Source organism: Kalmanozyma brasiliensis (genome assembly GCF_000497045.1).
Source record: "Kalmanozyma brasiliensis GHG001 unplaced genomic scaffold PSEUBRA_SCAF1, whole genome shotgun sequence".
Lineage (NCBI taxonomy): Eukaryota > Fungi > Basidiomycota > Ustilaginomycetes > Ustilaginales > Kalmanozyma > Kalmanozyma brasiliensis.
Genome location: NW_015961948.1, coordinates 714,659 through 728,678, shown reverse-complemented (window position 1 = coordinate 728,678; position 14,020 = coordinate 714,659). Strand labels below are relative to the sequence as shown.

General features: G+C 59.8%; 5 protein-coding genes across 5 annotated transcripts; 3 read left to right on the top strand and 2 right to left on the bottom strand.

Moving 5' to 3' along the window:
* Nucleotides 1–686: 686 nt before the first annotated feature.
* On the top strand, nucleotides 687–4,172 carry PSEUBRA_000297 (Homeobox domain protein; the record flags this gene model as incomplete). Its single annotated transcript, XM_016435921.2, has 2 exons — nucleotides 687–1,579; nucleotides 1,688–4,172. 2 exons carry the CDS (start codon nucleotides 687–689, stop codon nucleotides 4,170–4,172), a joined length of 3,378 nt encoding a protein of 1,125 aa, XP_016294888.2.
* A 374-nt stretch (nucleotides 4,173–4,546) lies between these two features.
* Nucleotides 4,547–5,964, bottom strand: PSEUBRA_000296 (Peptidase M28; the record flags this gene model as incomplete). Its single annotated transcript, XM_016435906.2, has 2 exons — nucleotides 4,547–4,599; nucleotides 4,704–5,964. 2 exons carry the CDS (start codon nucleotides 5,962–5,964, stop codon nucleotides 4,547–4,549), a joined length of 1,314 nt encoding a protein of 437 aa, XP_016294887.2.
* A 698-nt stretch (nucleotides 5,965–6,662) lies between these two features.
* On the top strand, nucleotides 6,663–10,055 carry PSEUBRA_000295 (Nitrogen permease regulator 2; the record flags this gene model as incomplete). Its single annotated transcript, XM_059464357.1, has 1 exon — nucleotides 6,663–10,055. The coding sequence occupies one exon, from the start codon at nucleotides 6,663–6,665 to the stop codon at nucleotides 10,053–10,055; it is 3,393 nt and encodes a 1,130-aa protein (XP_059321047.1).
* A 621-nt stretch (nucleotides 10,056–10,676) lies between these two features.
* On the top strand, nucleotides 10,677–12,644 carry PSEUBRA_000294 (HhH-GPD domain protein; the record flags this gene model as incomplete). The annotated part of the gene is made up of 1 exon (XM_016435914.2): nucleotides 10,677–12,644. The coding sequence occupies one exon, from the start codon at nucleotides 10,677–10,679 to the stop codon at nucleotides 12,642–12,644; it is 1,968 nt and encodes a 655-aa protein (XP_016294886.2).
* Nucleotides 12,645–12,814: 170 nt separating this feature from the next.
* Nucleotides 12,815–13,987, bottom strand: PSEUBRA_000293 (uncharacterized protein; the record flags this gene model as incomplete). The annotated part of the gene is made up of 1 exon (XM_016435907.1): nucleotides 12,815–13,987. The coding sequence occupies one exon, from the start codon at nucleotides 13,985–13,987 to the stop codon at nucleotides 12,815–12,817; it is 1,173 nt and encodes a 390-aa protein (XP_016294885.1).
* Between the last annotated feature and the right edge of the window lie 33 nt (nucleotides 13,988–14,020).

The following is a 14,020-nucleotide window of genomic DNA, read 5'->3' as shown; positions in this document are numbered from 1 at the left end:
CCTCTTCTATTGAGCGTGCACCGTGTCCCTTTTTGAATCTTCGCTCTCCGAGACGAGAGCTCACGAATAAGAAAGTTGGCCAAGTCCAAATCACACAAACAGAACTGGCGGCTGCGACCTGAGCCTGGGAGAGCGAAAAAGAGCGAGAGTACAACACTTTCAAGCCAAGCGAGAGCCGACCCTATGTAACCGCCTTGATTTGGAATTGCACATCTTCGCGAAATCGCGTTGGCCTGCCTGCTAAGTTACACCGTGCAGATACACGCTCACTGTGACGCCTCTGCTCTCACTTGGCACGTCGATTCCTGTTCCTACATCACAACGCTCCTTGAATGGTACGAGTGTCTTCAAGACCAGCAGCCTTGCTTCGCTTCTTTTACCTTTTCACCCATCCCCTTGACCTCGCTCGCCATCATCGACCACTCCGTCCCCTCACCGTCGCGTTCATCCCTGTCGCCGTCGTGGTAAGCGTCGCAGCGACCTCGCAGACAACATCTCAGCACCTCAGCTCGTCAAGGATCATTCGGTAACGTGCCTCGTCAGAGTCGCGGATGGCCCAGTAGCTCGTGCAGTTGATCAGCATCGGCTCTACAGCAGGCTCATCGTCGGCATCGCTTCAGGTACACTGAGCGGTGAACGCGAACGTGACCAGACCAAGCGCGTAGTAGCGCCTTGTCATTGCGATCATGGATGCTCGCATCGCCATGAACAGCGAGGAGAGGCGTCTGCCTCCTTCCTTTCACGCTGCGCCGGTCCCCGCCAACATCAGCATCACCTCGCATCACGACCTGTCTCAGCGCCATCGCGGCTCGTCCCAGTCTGACGGTCGCGATCCCCACGTCGAGACGCCTCCTCAGCAGCCACTTCACGCCAGCAGCCCCGCCGCCGCGTCCGTCGACAGCTTCTCCTCCTACATCAACAAAGACGCGCCGCTCTTCCAAAACCGTTCCAGCTCCCCACGCGCTGAAGACCAGCTCCGCGACAACAGCGATCCAAGCTCCCGTGCTGGCAGCCCGCATGCTCAACCGCGTCACCTCGTCACCACGCCTATCGTCTCTCGCGACGCTTTCCGAAACCAGCCATGGCCAGAACACGAAGCTTCGCGTTCAATGCAAGGCGTCATGTCGATCGAACACCTGCACTCCACCCCCGCCCCTCTGCCTGTTCGTCCATCCCAGCACGCGGTCACCGAGCGCGGTCTCGAACGCGACCGAAATCAAGGAGCAGCCCTGGACGACACCGAGACGGCCGCGCCGATGATGGACACGAATCGCGTGCCTGCCTCGCCGAGCCGAGCCATTGACATCAACCGCCTTTCAGCAGCCAACCTTGCGCAACAAGACCTGGAGAACGAGGACATCAGAGACCTGCTCAGTCAAGGTCCTGGCTCCATCCTGGCCGACGACTCGTTCGAGAGTATCGGTAGCGTCATGGGGGACGACTCCAAGAACGAGATCCGTCGGAGAAGGCGAACGCGTCCGGACGAAGCCAACCTGCTCGCTCAGGTGTACGCAAAGAACCCGTTCCCGGATCACGAGACCCGCCTCTTCCTTGCCAACCGCGTCGGCATGTCCGTTCGGTAAGTATCATACCGCCTCGCGACGCGATCAGGTGCGACTGAATGGCATACTGACCTCTTGCATCGCCTCCCTTCGCATCCATCGCGATCCGTTCTCGACATCGACAGAGCGGTGTCGGTCTGGTTCCAGAACAGGAGACAAGCTGAAAAGAAGAGATCCGGAAGGTACGGTGGCTCGGGCGCTGCCCAGACGACTGCTGCTCCGCGTGTTCCGAGTGGCGTTCAAGCTCCTGCAGCTGCGGAAGGACCGCTCTCCCGACCGCCCATCATTCCGTCGCAACGCGTACCCTTTGGGAATGCCAGCGCTAACGGTGCCGGTCCCGCCAAGGTCTTCGACCCGCAAGAGATCAAAGACCTGAGCAGCAACAACAAGGAAAACATCCCTCCTTGGCTGGCCGGTCGCGATGCCCGCGCTCCGCTGCAGCATCAGATGGAGCAGGTCAAGCGTGGAACGCCCCTGACCAGCCTGCTGAAGAAAGAGGTCACCGCGGCGCGTCCAGTAGCTCACGACCTCCGTCAAGCGGTCGGTCCTGACGGTGCGGGTATTGCTGTCCATCGCGTTGAGGTCGACAACGTCGCGCCTGTGCAAGCTGCTGCAAAGGTCGACCGAGTGGTTGGCGTGGACAGCGCAAAGACATCGCTTTCGCGTCATCGATCTGCGCCACGAATGTCGCTCGAAGACGTGCTGGGTGGTCGAAGCAAGTCACTGCGACGCTCTGCCACCGAGCACGTTGCAGCGCCTTTGGCCAACGCCTCGAGCGAGATGGAGGAAGAGCAGCTCGACACGATCCTGCCGCCGCCCAAGCTCCTCTCGCGTGCCTCGAGCGCGTCGAACCTGAGCCTGATGACCACTTCGGGTGGCAGGGCCAGCATCGGTAGCCTGGACCTGCGCAAGGAGTCTACGCCCACTGCTGCAGCAAAAGACGTCAAGCCCTCGCTGACGTCGAGCCTGCCACCCAAGCTGACAGCGGCCTTGCAGAGACAAGGAATCATCGCGATGCATCCGGCGACGAACGAACAGGCTGTCAGGGGCAAGGGTCTGCTGCAGATGATGCCAAGCAGCAGCGCGTCGAGCAGCGAAGCGGATGCGCTCTTTGGGAACGACCAGCGCAGGGACGGCGACGAAGATGAAGAGCGAACGCTCAAGATGATTGCTCAGCGTCGAGCTGCCAAGGCTCAAGCAGCTGCGTTGGCCAAGGCACAGGAAGCCCGAGAGCGCGCTGCTTCCAGCAACAGCGCTGTAGCCCCTGTTCCGATGGATCCGGGCTGTGCTGACGCCAGGCAGGCGATCGTTCAGCAGGCCCAGGCAAGCTCTGGCTCGTCGTCCCTCGTTATCGATGGTGCTTCGATCGAAAGCTTCCCGAAGAAGTCTTCGTCAGCCGTTGTTGGACTGGGTCCGGCGCGACAGCTGAGCCTGGATTGGGCAGCTGGCCGCGATCGTGCCGCCACCTCGGCTCTTCCGAACAGTATCGGTGGCACGCCGCTTTCACGCAGTGTCAGCGCGCGTCAGCTGACCGTGCCCGGTCCCAACGAGTCGACTCCGATCGCTGAGCAGCGAAAGGTGACTTCCATGTCGGAACCTAAGCGAAAGGTGGATGCTTCGAAGCCGAGTCGCCGTTCCTTGTCGGCCACTGACTTGACGCGCCGCTTGCAAGAGGCCAAGCGAAAGGGCGACACCGCCCAGCGCAGTGTCAGTGCTGGTCGTAAGCGCACCGCTGCCGCAGCTGCTGCGCCGGATGTGAGGGACGAGAATGTCGATCCCGCTTCAGCGATCAAATCTGCGACTCAGGCTGCTCAGCCAGTCAAGCGTCGACGTGCGCAACTCGAAGACATCGTTCTGGCTTCCAGCATGGCCGAGCCAGCGTTGCCTTCCAAATCCCACGCATCGTTCAGCGCGGGCATGCCAGCTCCCGCCTCACCCTTACTCTCCTCGCGTCCATTCGCTTCCCACGCCTCATTTCCTTCGGCCTCACGAAGCATGCCCACCATGGTCATCCCCTCCACGCCCCAGAGCACGTCTCTGTACAGCTCCACTCTCCCGCTCAGCACGCGTTCGGAGCGCTTCCGTGCCATCGGCGCTAGCCCCGCCGGCTCGCTCGGACGCTCCATCTCGGCCAACTACGCTTCTCATCGTCACGCCATCCCGCGTGCCTCGGCTGCTCGGGACTCGGCCGGTCCCAACCGAGCCTGGGACTTGGGTCACGCTCGCGCGTATAGCAACGGCGAAGACGGCTGGACGCCTAGGTCGACCATGTCCCAGCCGCTGCCCGCTTCTACGCCGTCCAGAGTGCTCGGTGACCGAACGAACTTCGGTTCCACACCGAGCCACCACCGCACTCATCTACCGGGCAACAGCTCGGGAGACAGCCCATTTGTTCATGACGACAGCGGCTTCTTCGAGGGCATGAGCGATGACGAGCAGCCCCTGCCCAGGCAGGCAGCGGGTGCGAAGTCGAAGGGTGGAAAAGGTCTCTCGCCTAGAAAGGCCTCGCTGAGGAGGAGCGGTGAAAGCGGAGATGATCACCAGGCTGCAGAGTTGCTTTTGGGTTTGGGAAAGACGGTTGATTCGAGGGACAGCTCGAGCAGCCAGTAGGTATCGTTCTGATTCGGGAAGATCGGAGCACAAGTATCGCTATCAGGCACCCTGGAGGATGGTGAGCAAGACACTTGATCCGCGCTGGAGTAGTCAGCATGCGTTGTTATGCAATGCGGACAACTGAGGAAGAAGGAGTGGTGTCGATATCGCACACCCGGAAGGCGGACGTCTCTCATATCACTGCAAAATTCTATATCAATCACATTGACCGGATCTCTGACGAGCGTGTGAAGTGGTGTCGGCCCTGAGCGAGTCATTGCACGGAAAGGTGAGCACGCTCAGCGCTGAACACCTCGAAACACAGTCTGCTGAACAACCCACACACCGCTTCAAGCACTTCAAAACCAATACCATTACACCAGTCCTCATCCCTAATCGGCCTTACCCTTCGAACTAGCCCCTACCTCTGGATCCACCTCGCTCACTGTTTTCACAAATGCAATCATCGTCAGCTTCTGTCTCGCGCACTTCAACGCAGGCCAGCACTCACCAACTCGACCTTGAATCTCTCTTGCGTCGCATACTCACCTTTGTTGGCTGCGATGTCCAGTTCGAGGTACTCGGCTATTGTCAGTCGCAGGATCATGGCCCAGGCGTGCATAGTCGGATAATCGAGTGCGGATGCGTCGTCCGAGAGCTTGTGCCAGACCGACGGGAAGGGGGATGGGATGACGTGCAGGATGGGTACGCCAGCATGCAGGAATGGGAGATGGTCGTCCTCGATTGCTCCCCAGGGTCGCGCGCTTGAAAAGAATGAGCGGGTCTTCTCATGGGCAGTGTCGCCCTTTGGCCACAGCGCTTTTGCTTCCCTCAGGCGCCGTTCTGCGTCCGACATGGCTGCGTGCAGCCACTTGGTGTTGTCATAGTACGAAGGTACGATCGGATCCGGCGCACCAAGCAGGTCGAGCAGAATCATGTGCTCGATCGTGTTCATAAACTCGATTGGACCGTAGGTGCTGCGGTACCTCCTGGCCGTCAGCTTCGAGCTCCGGCTCGAGTCGAATTGCGTCGCGTCCCAGAACGTGGTGGTCCACAGCTTCGCGAGCGCTTTGGATCCATAGATCGAGTCCTCGTGCGTCCAGGTGCGATAGGCCTCTTCGCCGTCAAAAAAGACGAGCTGGAGCGTTGTCTCCTGAGAGATGGACGGCTTGTCCTGCTCCATCGCGTGAATTTTGCGTTCGCGCGCATCGAGTGCATCATCGAGCGCCACGGCCAGGTCGACCATCATCGCGCAGGGTGCTGCGCTGTCCGTCGCTCCCACAAAGCCCTCCAGGCCCGAAGAAGCGGGGAAGAACTTGGAATCGTAGTGCGCTGCGACGACGAGCTTGCGGGGTGCTGCGGGGTTCTTGGTCAAAACCACGTTGGTCATCTTCTTTGGACCTTCGGGAGTCTGCGCTGTGAACGTCTGCTGCTCCATGTGCCAGCCTAGCTTTCCCCTCTTGGTCCAATCCATCGACGAGAAGGTAGTCGAGTCCTTGGCGCCAAGGTCCTTGCGGAAGATGTCGAGAATGGCTTCGCGCACTTTGCGGCTATTTTCGGTATCGGGTGGCCGTGGGATGAGGATCTGAGATAGCAGCGACGTAGCGTTGGCCGTCTCGAGGAAAGAGGCCGGGTTGGAGAGCTCGGCGACGGCGGCTATATTTTGCGGTGGAGCGCGGCCGTACTGTCGAGTCTGGCTGCGGACAGCATGGGCGGCACACCAGCTTGCGAGGAGGCAGAGCACCACCAACAGATGGATCGCCCATCGTCGCGTGCCTCGCGATGGCGTATGCATCGAGAGATTCATCATGTCTGCCTTGAAGAGACAATGTGCAGATCAGCCTCTCGCTGTCGAGCGTTCAGGTCCAACGAGAAGCGGACGCTATGATGGACCAGAAGGTAGCATCGTTTTGCTTGTATCCCGTCGCGCCTTTCGTCCCGGCTGAGGTTCGCCTCGAGCGGTTTCCGCTTGATTGGCCTCGTCGTTCGAGCTGTCGACTCTGAGAGGCTACTAATGGTCAGAGGGAAGATGGAAGCGTCGGCGGATGGCCAGCATAGCCGAACGGGACCCTCGACAGTGCGGAGTTTTAGCGGGAAACGCGAAGCTCTCGGCGTGGCTTCGCTGCAGGACGGCTTGGCACCCAACTAGCCAGATCAACGCTATCGGGTCATTCCACATCGGGAGATAGCAGCTCGGACCCTTCTTCGAGATCAACCACTTCCCACCCAAGTTACAAGCGCTTTCCCCACATTCGCTATCACTTATCCGCGCTTGGTCCTCACCTTCGGCCTCGTCACACCGCACACACGTCAATTACAGCGAACACGACCGAGAGAGCGACTAGCACTTGATGCGTTGGGCTTCGTGACCAGGAAAAAGGAGGATGGCCTCGCCGTAGTCACATCAGCAGCTCTGGCATTCAGCCGCCTCGTCATCGAGCTCAGCAGGCTACACACGGCTCCTATCTACAATTGCCTCAAACATCAGTCGAGGCATCGCCGGCAATCATGTCAATACCAACTCTGGACGAGCAGTTCCTTCCGCGTCTGCTAGCAGTCTTCTATGCTGTCTTTCACCCCACAGAAGGGCCCAAGGTCATCTACCAAGTCCCCGAAGGATCCATCACAGAAGACAAGGCATCTGCTACGGCACCCGGGTCGAATGAAATAGCGAGCACGAGCAAAGTGCAGCTCAATCAGGGAGGTGCAACCCCAGGCGCAGAACCTCTATTCGACTTTTCCGCTCTCTCAGAATACCTCATCCCGAAAGCACCCCTGTGCGGAAGACTCGTCACCTCGATTGCTCGCGGCACAGTCGGCATTCAGCACAGGCGCCATGAGCGTCCTGCTCGTGCGCTGTCTCGGGCGCCAGCGAGATCCTCATCTGCAAGGTCCGGCGGCTCCTCGCGAGCTCCCTCCGTCATGCCAAGACGCGCCGAGGATGCCGACCCGTCCGGCAAGCCGCAGCTAGAGGAGCGAACCTACAAGATCCTCGGCTTCCCCATCCTCATTGAAGATGCAACCAAGTATCAGAGAAACAACTTCATCTTTAACCTCTGCTTCGTCTTCGAGGGCAACGCCGACGTCCGAGCCTACGAGCCCATCGTCCGAAAGTGTGGACGAGTTCTCCGCGGCCTGGAAGAGAGCCAGTCCTTCCTCTCCAGTCCCAAAAGCCTGCCGCGCATGTACAGTGTCGTCGAGCAGCTCTTTGAGGATCTCAACTCGTACAGCGAGAGCTTCGTCGCGCTGCCTGAGGCGCCGCACACATCGTATCTCAACAGCTCGTCCAAGCCGTTCAGCCCCGAAGGGCACGGCCAGAACCTCACCTCTCCGCCCATTGGCCCCGAGGACTTTGTCTCTCTTGGCGCAAGTTTCGGCTCGCTTCGAGGCGAGCATCATCGCAACTTCATCAATGAGCGGCTCAAGCAGAAGCAGATGCAGCAGCAGATGCAGCAGCAGATGCAGCAGGCGCAGACTTCGAGTCCACGTCAACTACACTCGCCCATCTCAGACCGCGCAAGCCCAACGCACCAAGCAGCACCGGGTAACAGCGGTGGTGCAAGATCTCGCTCGGGCTCGGGCACCGGATCATCGCTTCACGATCATAGTCGACCAGCCTTGGCGCCGCTGACAACGATACGGGGCGATGGGCAAGCAATGGTAAGAAGCAACAGCGCTTCGGGCACCAGCGGTCCCGGTTCAGACGGCCCTCATTCTCCTCAGTCTGGGATCTCTGTGCTGACATCAGACGCACGTAGGCCAAGTCTAGCAAGATCGTCAACGATTGTGGGTCCTACCGATGACGAACGACGGACCGCATACCCTTCTGGTGAAAGCCGTGACACAGCCATGGGCGTCGTAAGCTCAAAGTGGCGCAGCGATCTCAACCGCGATCTCAGTGCCGCAGAGAGTCTCGGAAATGTTCTCACACATCGCGACGTCGGAGCCTACGACAGTATCAATACAGCCGCCGGCACGAGGCGATCGAGCCGTGGCAGCACAGCGGGTGCACACGGACCTGACCACGAGCCGAGCGCACTTGAGCATCTCACTGAGAGCGTTCTGTCGCTACGCACCATCGATGCTGCCCTCACGAGCTCGGCCAATGCGCTCCGCACCGAGACGGGCGACGGTGCCAAACGCACCGCATTCATCGAGAGGCGAGAGCCACCTCACGGTCTTGGCCGCACCGTCCGCGATGCCATCAATCTCAAGCTCTTCCCGGTCTTTGCCAACCCGACACCGGTCAATGACTGGGACGTGCCAGTGGCGTTGCTCGATCTCTTGTCCCGCGTCGATGGCAATTGGGACCTGACGCTGCGTCGTATCTTGCCCTTCATCGACGGCGTCAACCACGTCAAGCGCATCGCTCAGCTCGCTGATGCTGATCTCGGGCTTACACGTGCATGCCTGGAACATTTGGTCTACTACGGCTGCATCATCGTCGTCGATATCTTTCAGTACTTCAATATGTACACTGTCCGACCGATCATTGCCACAAAGGCCGACGAAGAGGCTCTCGGGCTCGAATGCGCCACCTACGTTGCACGATCGGGCTACACGCCGCCGAGCTATCCGGACATCTTGAAGCTGTACTCGCTGCTTCGTGTCGGAACGACGCTGCACGATTGGATCGAGGACAACGACATTGACAGCAAAGGCATCGATGTGCGCCGCTTCGTCTCATTCGGCGTCATCCAAGGGTTCTTGCGTCGAGTCCATCGATACCCGATCTATCTCGGATCGCGATCAGGCGAAGATGGCTTTCCTGCTTTCGACACCTCGGTGGTCAACACGGTTCGGAATTCGCCCGTGATCCAATCGCCCGCGCTGAAGTCCAACGACTCGAGCGCGCGGCGCTCGGAAGCCCAGGACCAGCATCGTCGGGAACAGAGCGGCAGCCGTGAACCGCGAGACAGGCGTCCAAGGGAGCTTTCGGGCATGAGCGGCGCCTACAGTGCCTTCCAACGGATCGGACGCGACGGAAGCGTGGACAGTCCCGGAGTGGCAGCACGTACGCCTGCGCGAAGACCAGCTTCCGAGGCGAGGTTGAGCAACGTCGTTCTCGCCGGCGGCAGCGCTAGCGCGTTCAATCTGGGCAGCGAGTTGGTGCAGACGGGCAGCGGTGCCGGTAGCAGCCAGTTTGGCACCTCGCCTACCAAACGCCATGCCCGGATGCGACAGCGCACCAACTATCGACATCCCACCACGACCGCTGTCGATGTGGCAGCGGCAGCCTTCCAAGCAGAGCGACCAGCCGCGGCGGCACCTGGTGGCACAGCGCGTTCTCCCCGCAAACGAGCCAGCGCTATCGGCCTCAGCACGGCCATTCCCAGCACAGCCGCACCGGGAGCCCTTCCCTCCGCCAGCGGCTTCGGCGTCGCCGGTACCAGCGGCACCCAAGCTCATCCGCGCTCTCACGCAGTCGTCATCCCACCGGACCTGATCGACATGCTCGACGGCCTGCACAGCGACGACGAGATTTGCGTCGCATTCTCCATCTCTTGGCCCGAGCTCGAGAAGATGCTCATCCAGATCGGACTCTCCCCGTCTGCCCGGCCGGAGATTGTGGATACGGACGAGGACGACATTGCTTCTACACAGCGGAGCGATTGGCGTCGCTGGCCTGGTGGGTCGATGTTTGGGACGACGGGTGCTGGTGGGGCCAGCTCGGGGTGGAGCAAGCCGAGGATGTCCGGGTTTGTTGCAGGAGGGAAGAGTCAGGCAAGCGGTGTTGCTAGCTCAGGGCACCATTCGAGTCGGACGCAGGGCGGAGAGTCGAGTGGGTTCGGCATGGTGTGGGGCAACGATCCGGATGAGAGCGGGTGGGGACCGACCGGGTTGGACCGCGAGGCGATCGAGGCGGGTGACTTGGGCAAGGTGAGGATTCTGTATCAGTGAGCGCACCCTCTCTCAGTAATGCCAACTGTGCCTTGCTCACTACAGCGGCTGTGTTCGTGAGCTGGGCACGCTTGGCGTCGTAGTAGGTCTCGACACCACGAGAACGGAGAAGGTGCGGAAAAAAAGTCGACATGTTAGACCAAGCTTTACTTTGGAGGCTACTTTTTTTGCTCACAGACCTCCACCTCGAAGCGCGAAGCGAGGCTGAACCTCGCCTAGGCAACTCGTTCGACGTCATGTTCGTCTAAGCCAGAAGCCGCCGTTCTGCGGGGAAGAACAGCGGCAACCTTCTTGAAACATACACCTGCCTCTTTTGTCCTTTCCTTCTTCACCAGCAATTAGGGGGTGTCAACGACTCTGCACCATCGTCTGACGATTCGGACCAAAGTCATCAAATTAGCAGCGAATTGTACGCAAGCATCACCTACATAAGCGGTCGTTCTCGCCGTACGTCAAGCGGCTACACGCGACACCAGACCAACGCAGACCGTCAGGATTCGGTCCATCCAGCTCCTCCTTGCCGCTCCGCGGCTGAGCATTCTCCCAGCCTCCCGCACTCTCAATCGTTACCCCGTCCTCGTACCAGCTTCCTTCATCTCAACCGCAACTTCGTCCTTCAAGATGACGCCCGCTACACCGACCCGTTCGTCCCCGCGCAAAGCGGCGACCACACCGAAGAACAACCGCTCTTCATCCACTGCTTCGCCAACGATCAAGACCGAGGCCGAAGAACTCTCTTTTCCGCCGACGCCCACCTCGGTGGGCGACTCGCCCGCCGCGGGCAAGCGGAAGCGCTCCACGCCGCGCGGGATCAAGAACGAGACTTCCGAGATCCACGATCTGCTCTCTGCCATTCCCAAGACCGAGGAGCTCGATTCCAAGGAAGGACTCTCTGCGCCCTCTTCGCCATCGAAAAAGTCGACGTCGGAACGCAAGTTGGCGAGCTACAAGCAGTCGATCCTCGCGTCGCCCTTCCCTGACCATCCGCTCCCTACAGCGGCGGAAGCGGAGCGCGTAGCCTGGATTCTTGGTGACTTCCACGGCTACAAACGAGAGTCTGACGGCGGACGAGGTTTGCCCAAGTACACCACGCCTAAGGGGGAAGATCGATGGGGGGGATGTGGTGACGTGCCCTCGGTGTTGGACGCCGTCATTCGCACCGTGCTCAGCTGCAACACGTCCAACCGCAATAGCGCTGCCGCCCATCGGTCGATGACCGAACACTTCGGAGCCAAGAACTGGGAAGCGATCCATGAGGCGAAAGAGTCCGAGCTGGTCGAAGCCATCCGTTGCGGCGGATTGGCGAATAACAAGGCGCGCACCATCAAGGGCATTCTCGCCGATACAAAGGAGAGACATGGCAAGTTGTCCCTCGATCACCTGCACGACGCGACGGACGATGAGATCATGCAGGAGCTGGTAGGGTTCAACGGCGTTGGGCCCAAAGTTGCCAGTTGCGTACTTGCCTTTTGTATCGGGCGCGAGAGTATGGCGGTGGACACCCATGTGTTTAGGTTGTGCAAAAGTTTGGGTTGGGTACCGGAGAAGGCGAATCGGGATCAGACGTACTATCACCTGCACGAGCGGGTTCCAGGGCATTTGAAGTATGCGCTGCACGTGTTGTTGATCCAGCACGGGAAGCGGTGTGCCAATTGCTCGGCCAAGGGGTTTGCGACGGTCAAGGAGGAGGGCAAGGGGAGCGATGATGATGGTGAGTGGACGGACCGACCGTGCCCATTGAAGGCGGAGCGGTTGCTGGGGAGGAAGGGCAAGGCGCTGAAGGACGCTGCTGCTTCTACTTCGACGAGCGGAGTCAAGAAGGAGGAGGATGCTGCTACCTCATCGAGCGAAACCAAGAAGGAGGAGGCTGATGCCGACACACCTCCGAGCAAGAAAGTCAAAACCGAATCCTCCGCCGACACGGACTTTGCCGCCGCCCTCGAATCCGCACGCTCCGCCTCGGCATCAACCCTCCTCAAATGGCTTCAGAAGTCCCGCTCCACTCGGTCGCGCAATCCCCTCTCCTCCCGCCTTCGAGACGCCGGTCTCTCCCTCGAGATCGTCTCTGCCTCCGACCTGGCCGCCGAACAGCGCAAACGCATCTTTTCGCTCTTCGAGACGAACATGAAGTCCATGTATCGCAACTCGATGCTGGGCTGGAAGCCGGGGAACAAGAAGAAGGAGCTGTTCGACCCCCAATCGCGGTTCCTGATCATCCGACCGCCGGCGAAGGAGGGTGCGGAGATCGCGGCGTTTGCCATGGTTAGGTTTGACACCGAGCCGTGCGCTGCGGGGGATGCGGTGGCGAGGGAGGGGGAGGAGGAGGTCGAGGTGGTGTACCTGTACGAGATCCAGGTGCGCGAGGCGAATCAGAGGGATGGGCTGGGAAGGGAACTCATGGATGCCGTGTACGAGCTCGGACAGCAGGCAGGGCTGAGGAAGGTCATGCTCACGGTGTTCGACGAGAACAAGGCGGCAAAGGAGTTTTACGGCAAGATGGGGTACAAGATCGATCCGGCCAGCCCGAGCTTGGATGACGAGGCAAAAGGGAAGGTCGACTTTGAGACCATGTTCAAGGTCATTCAGTAGCAAACGGATGCAAGAGGGAAGATATTGTCTGTAGAATTTGTAGGCAGTGATATAGGGATCGACCGTTTCAATGCGGCGGACCGTGTGAATGGGGTTGTGTGACCGGGTTGGCCGAAGTGTTATCGGAGTGTCTGAAGACGAGGAGCCTGATGACAGGATCTGCAGCGTGTCTACCTCAGCGCGTTGATCCGAACGCTAAACCCTTTGAAGTACGAGTACTGATCCACCGGCGTCGCCCAATCCTCTGTAGCGCCGCCAAAGAACGTCGAGAACAAAATGCCCTTGATGCCCCTCGGATAGTACACCTGATCATAGTAGATCACCTGCTTCCCATCCACTTTGATATCGAACACGCCATTTCGCTTGCCCTTGCCCTGCTGCAGTGTGATGGTCTGGGAGATGTTGGTCCAGCCACCGGTGGCGTAGCTGAAGCTGCCGCGGCCGAGCGAGATGCCGTAGTCGCTGTTGACGTAGCTCTTGGGGGGCACGGCTAGCATCGCGGATGTGTTCTGTTTGGCTTGGGGGAGGTAGGCGTAGAGTTCCCCCGCGCCATCGGTCCGCCAGGCCATGCGGCTGCTCCAGCAGTCACTGGCGTTGTTTCCCCCACCACAGCCCTCCGCACCCCCGTAGAGACCCGGGAGTTTGCCACCCTGGACAAAGGTGTAGTTGGACGGGAAGTAGACAGAGTAGTTGAGCGTCACGGATGTTGCTTGAGACAAGTCAAACGGGGTGAAAGCGTAGAATTGCGTGCCGCCAACCGGGTTGACGGAGGGCGAGTAGGAGTGTGCTGGATAGAAGATTTGCAGAACGCTGTCCGACGAAACTGCTGCCACCGACGAGGCTGTTGTTGCAGCTGATGAGGTCGTAGAGGTGGATGAAGAGGTGGATGCAGAGGTCGTTGAGGTGCGTGCAGGAAGCGTTGACGTCGACGAGTCCTGACGGCGCTCCCTCCTCGCCCTACTCACGTCTCTCCTCTCCAGCGCACTCGCAGGCAATCCTGGCAGCACCCGGCTGTTGTTCTGCCCACTCGAGTAGTACTTGATCCGAAAGTCGCTGAGGTCGGTAAACTTGACGGCTTGCTGCCACACCTCGCCGACGGCCGTCTTCCTCAAGGGCGGGTTGGAACGTGCGTATGCATCTACAGACTCCTTCGTTGCGCGATGCACGAAGTGGACCGGGAAGAAGATGACGCTAAAAATGATGACCGAGAGCACTGGGATGGCGAGCAGGAGGTTGCGCCGGGTGAGATAGCGGCGTTTTGTGGGCGATGGGGAAGAGAGGAGCAGCGCGGCCTCTTTGGGGTCTTCCAGGGAGGACGAGGAGCGCGGCGAGTCGGTCCACATCTTGCGTCGAATGGATTCGGTGGTGGTATGGAG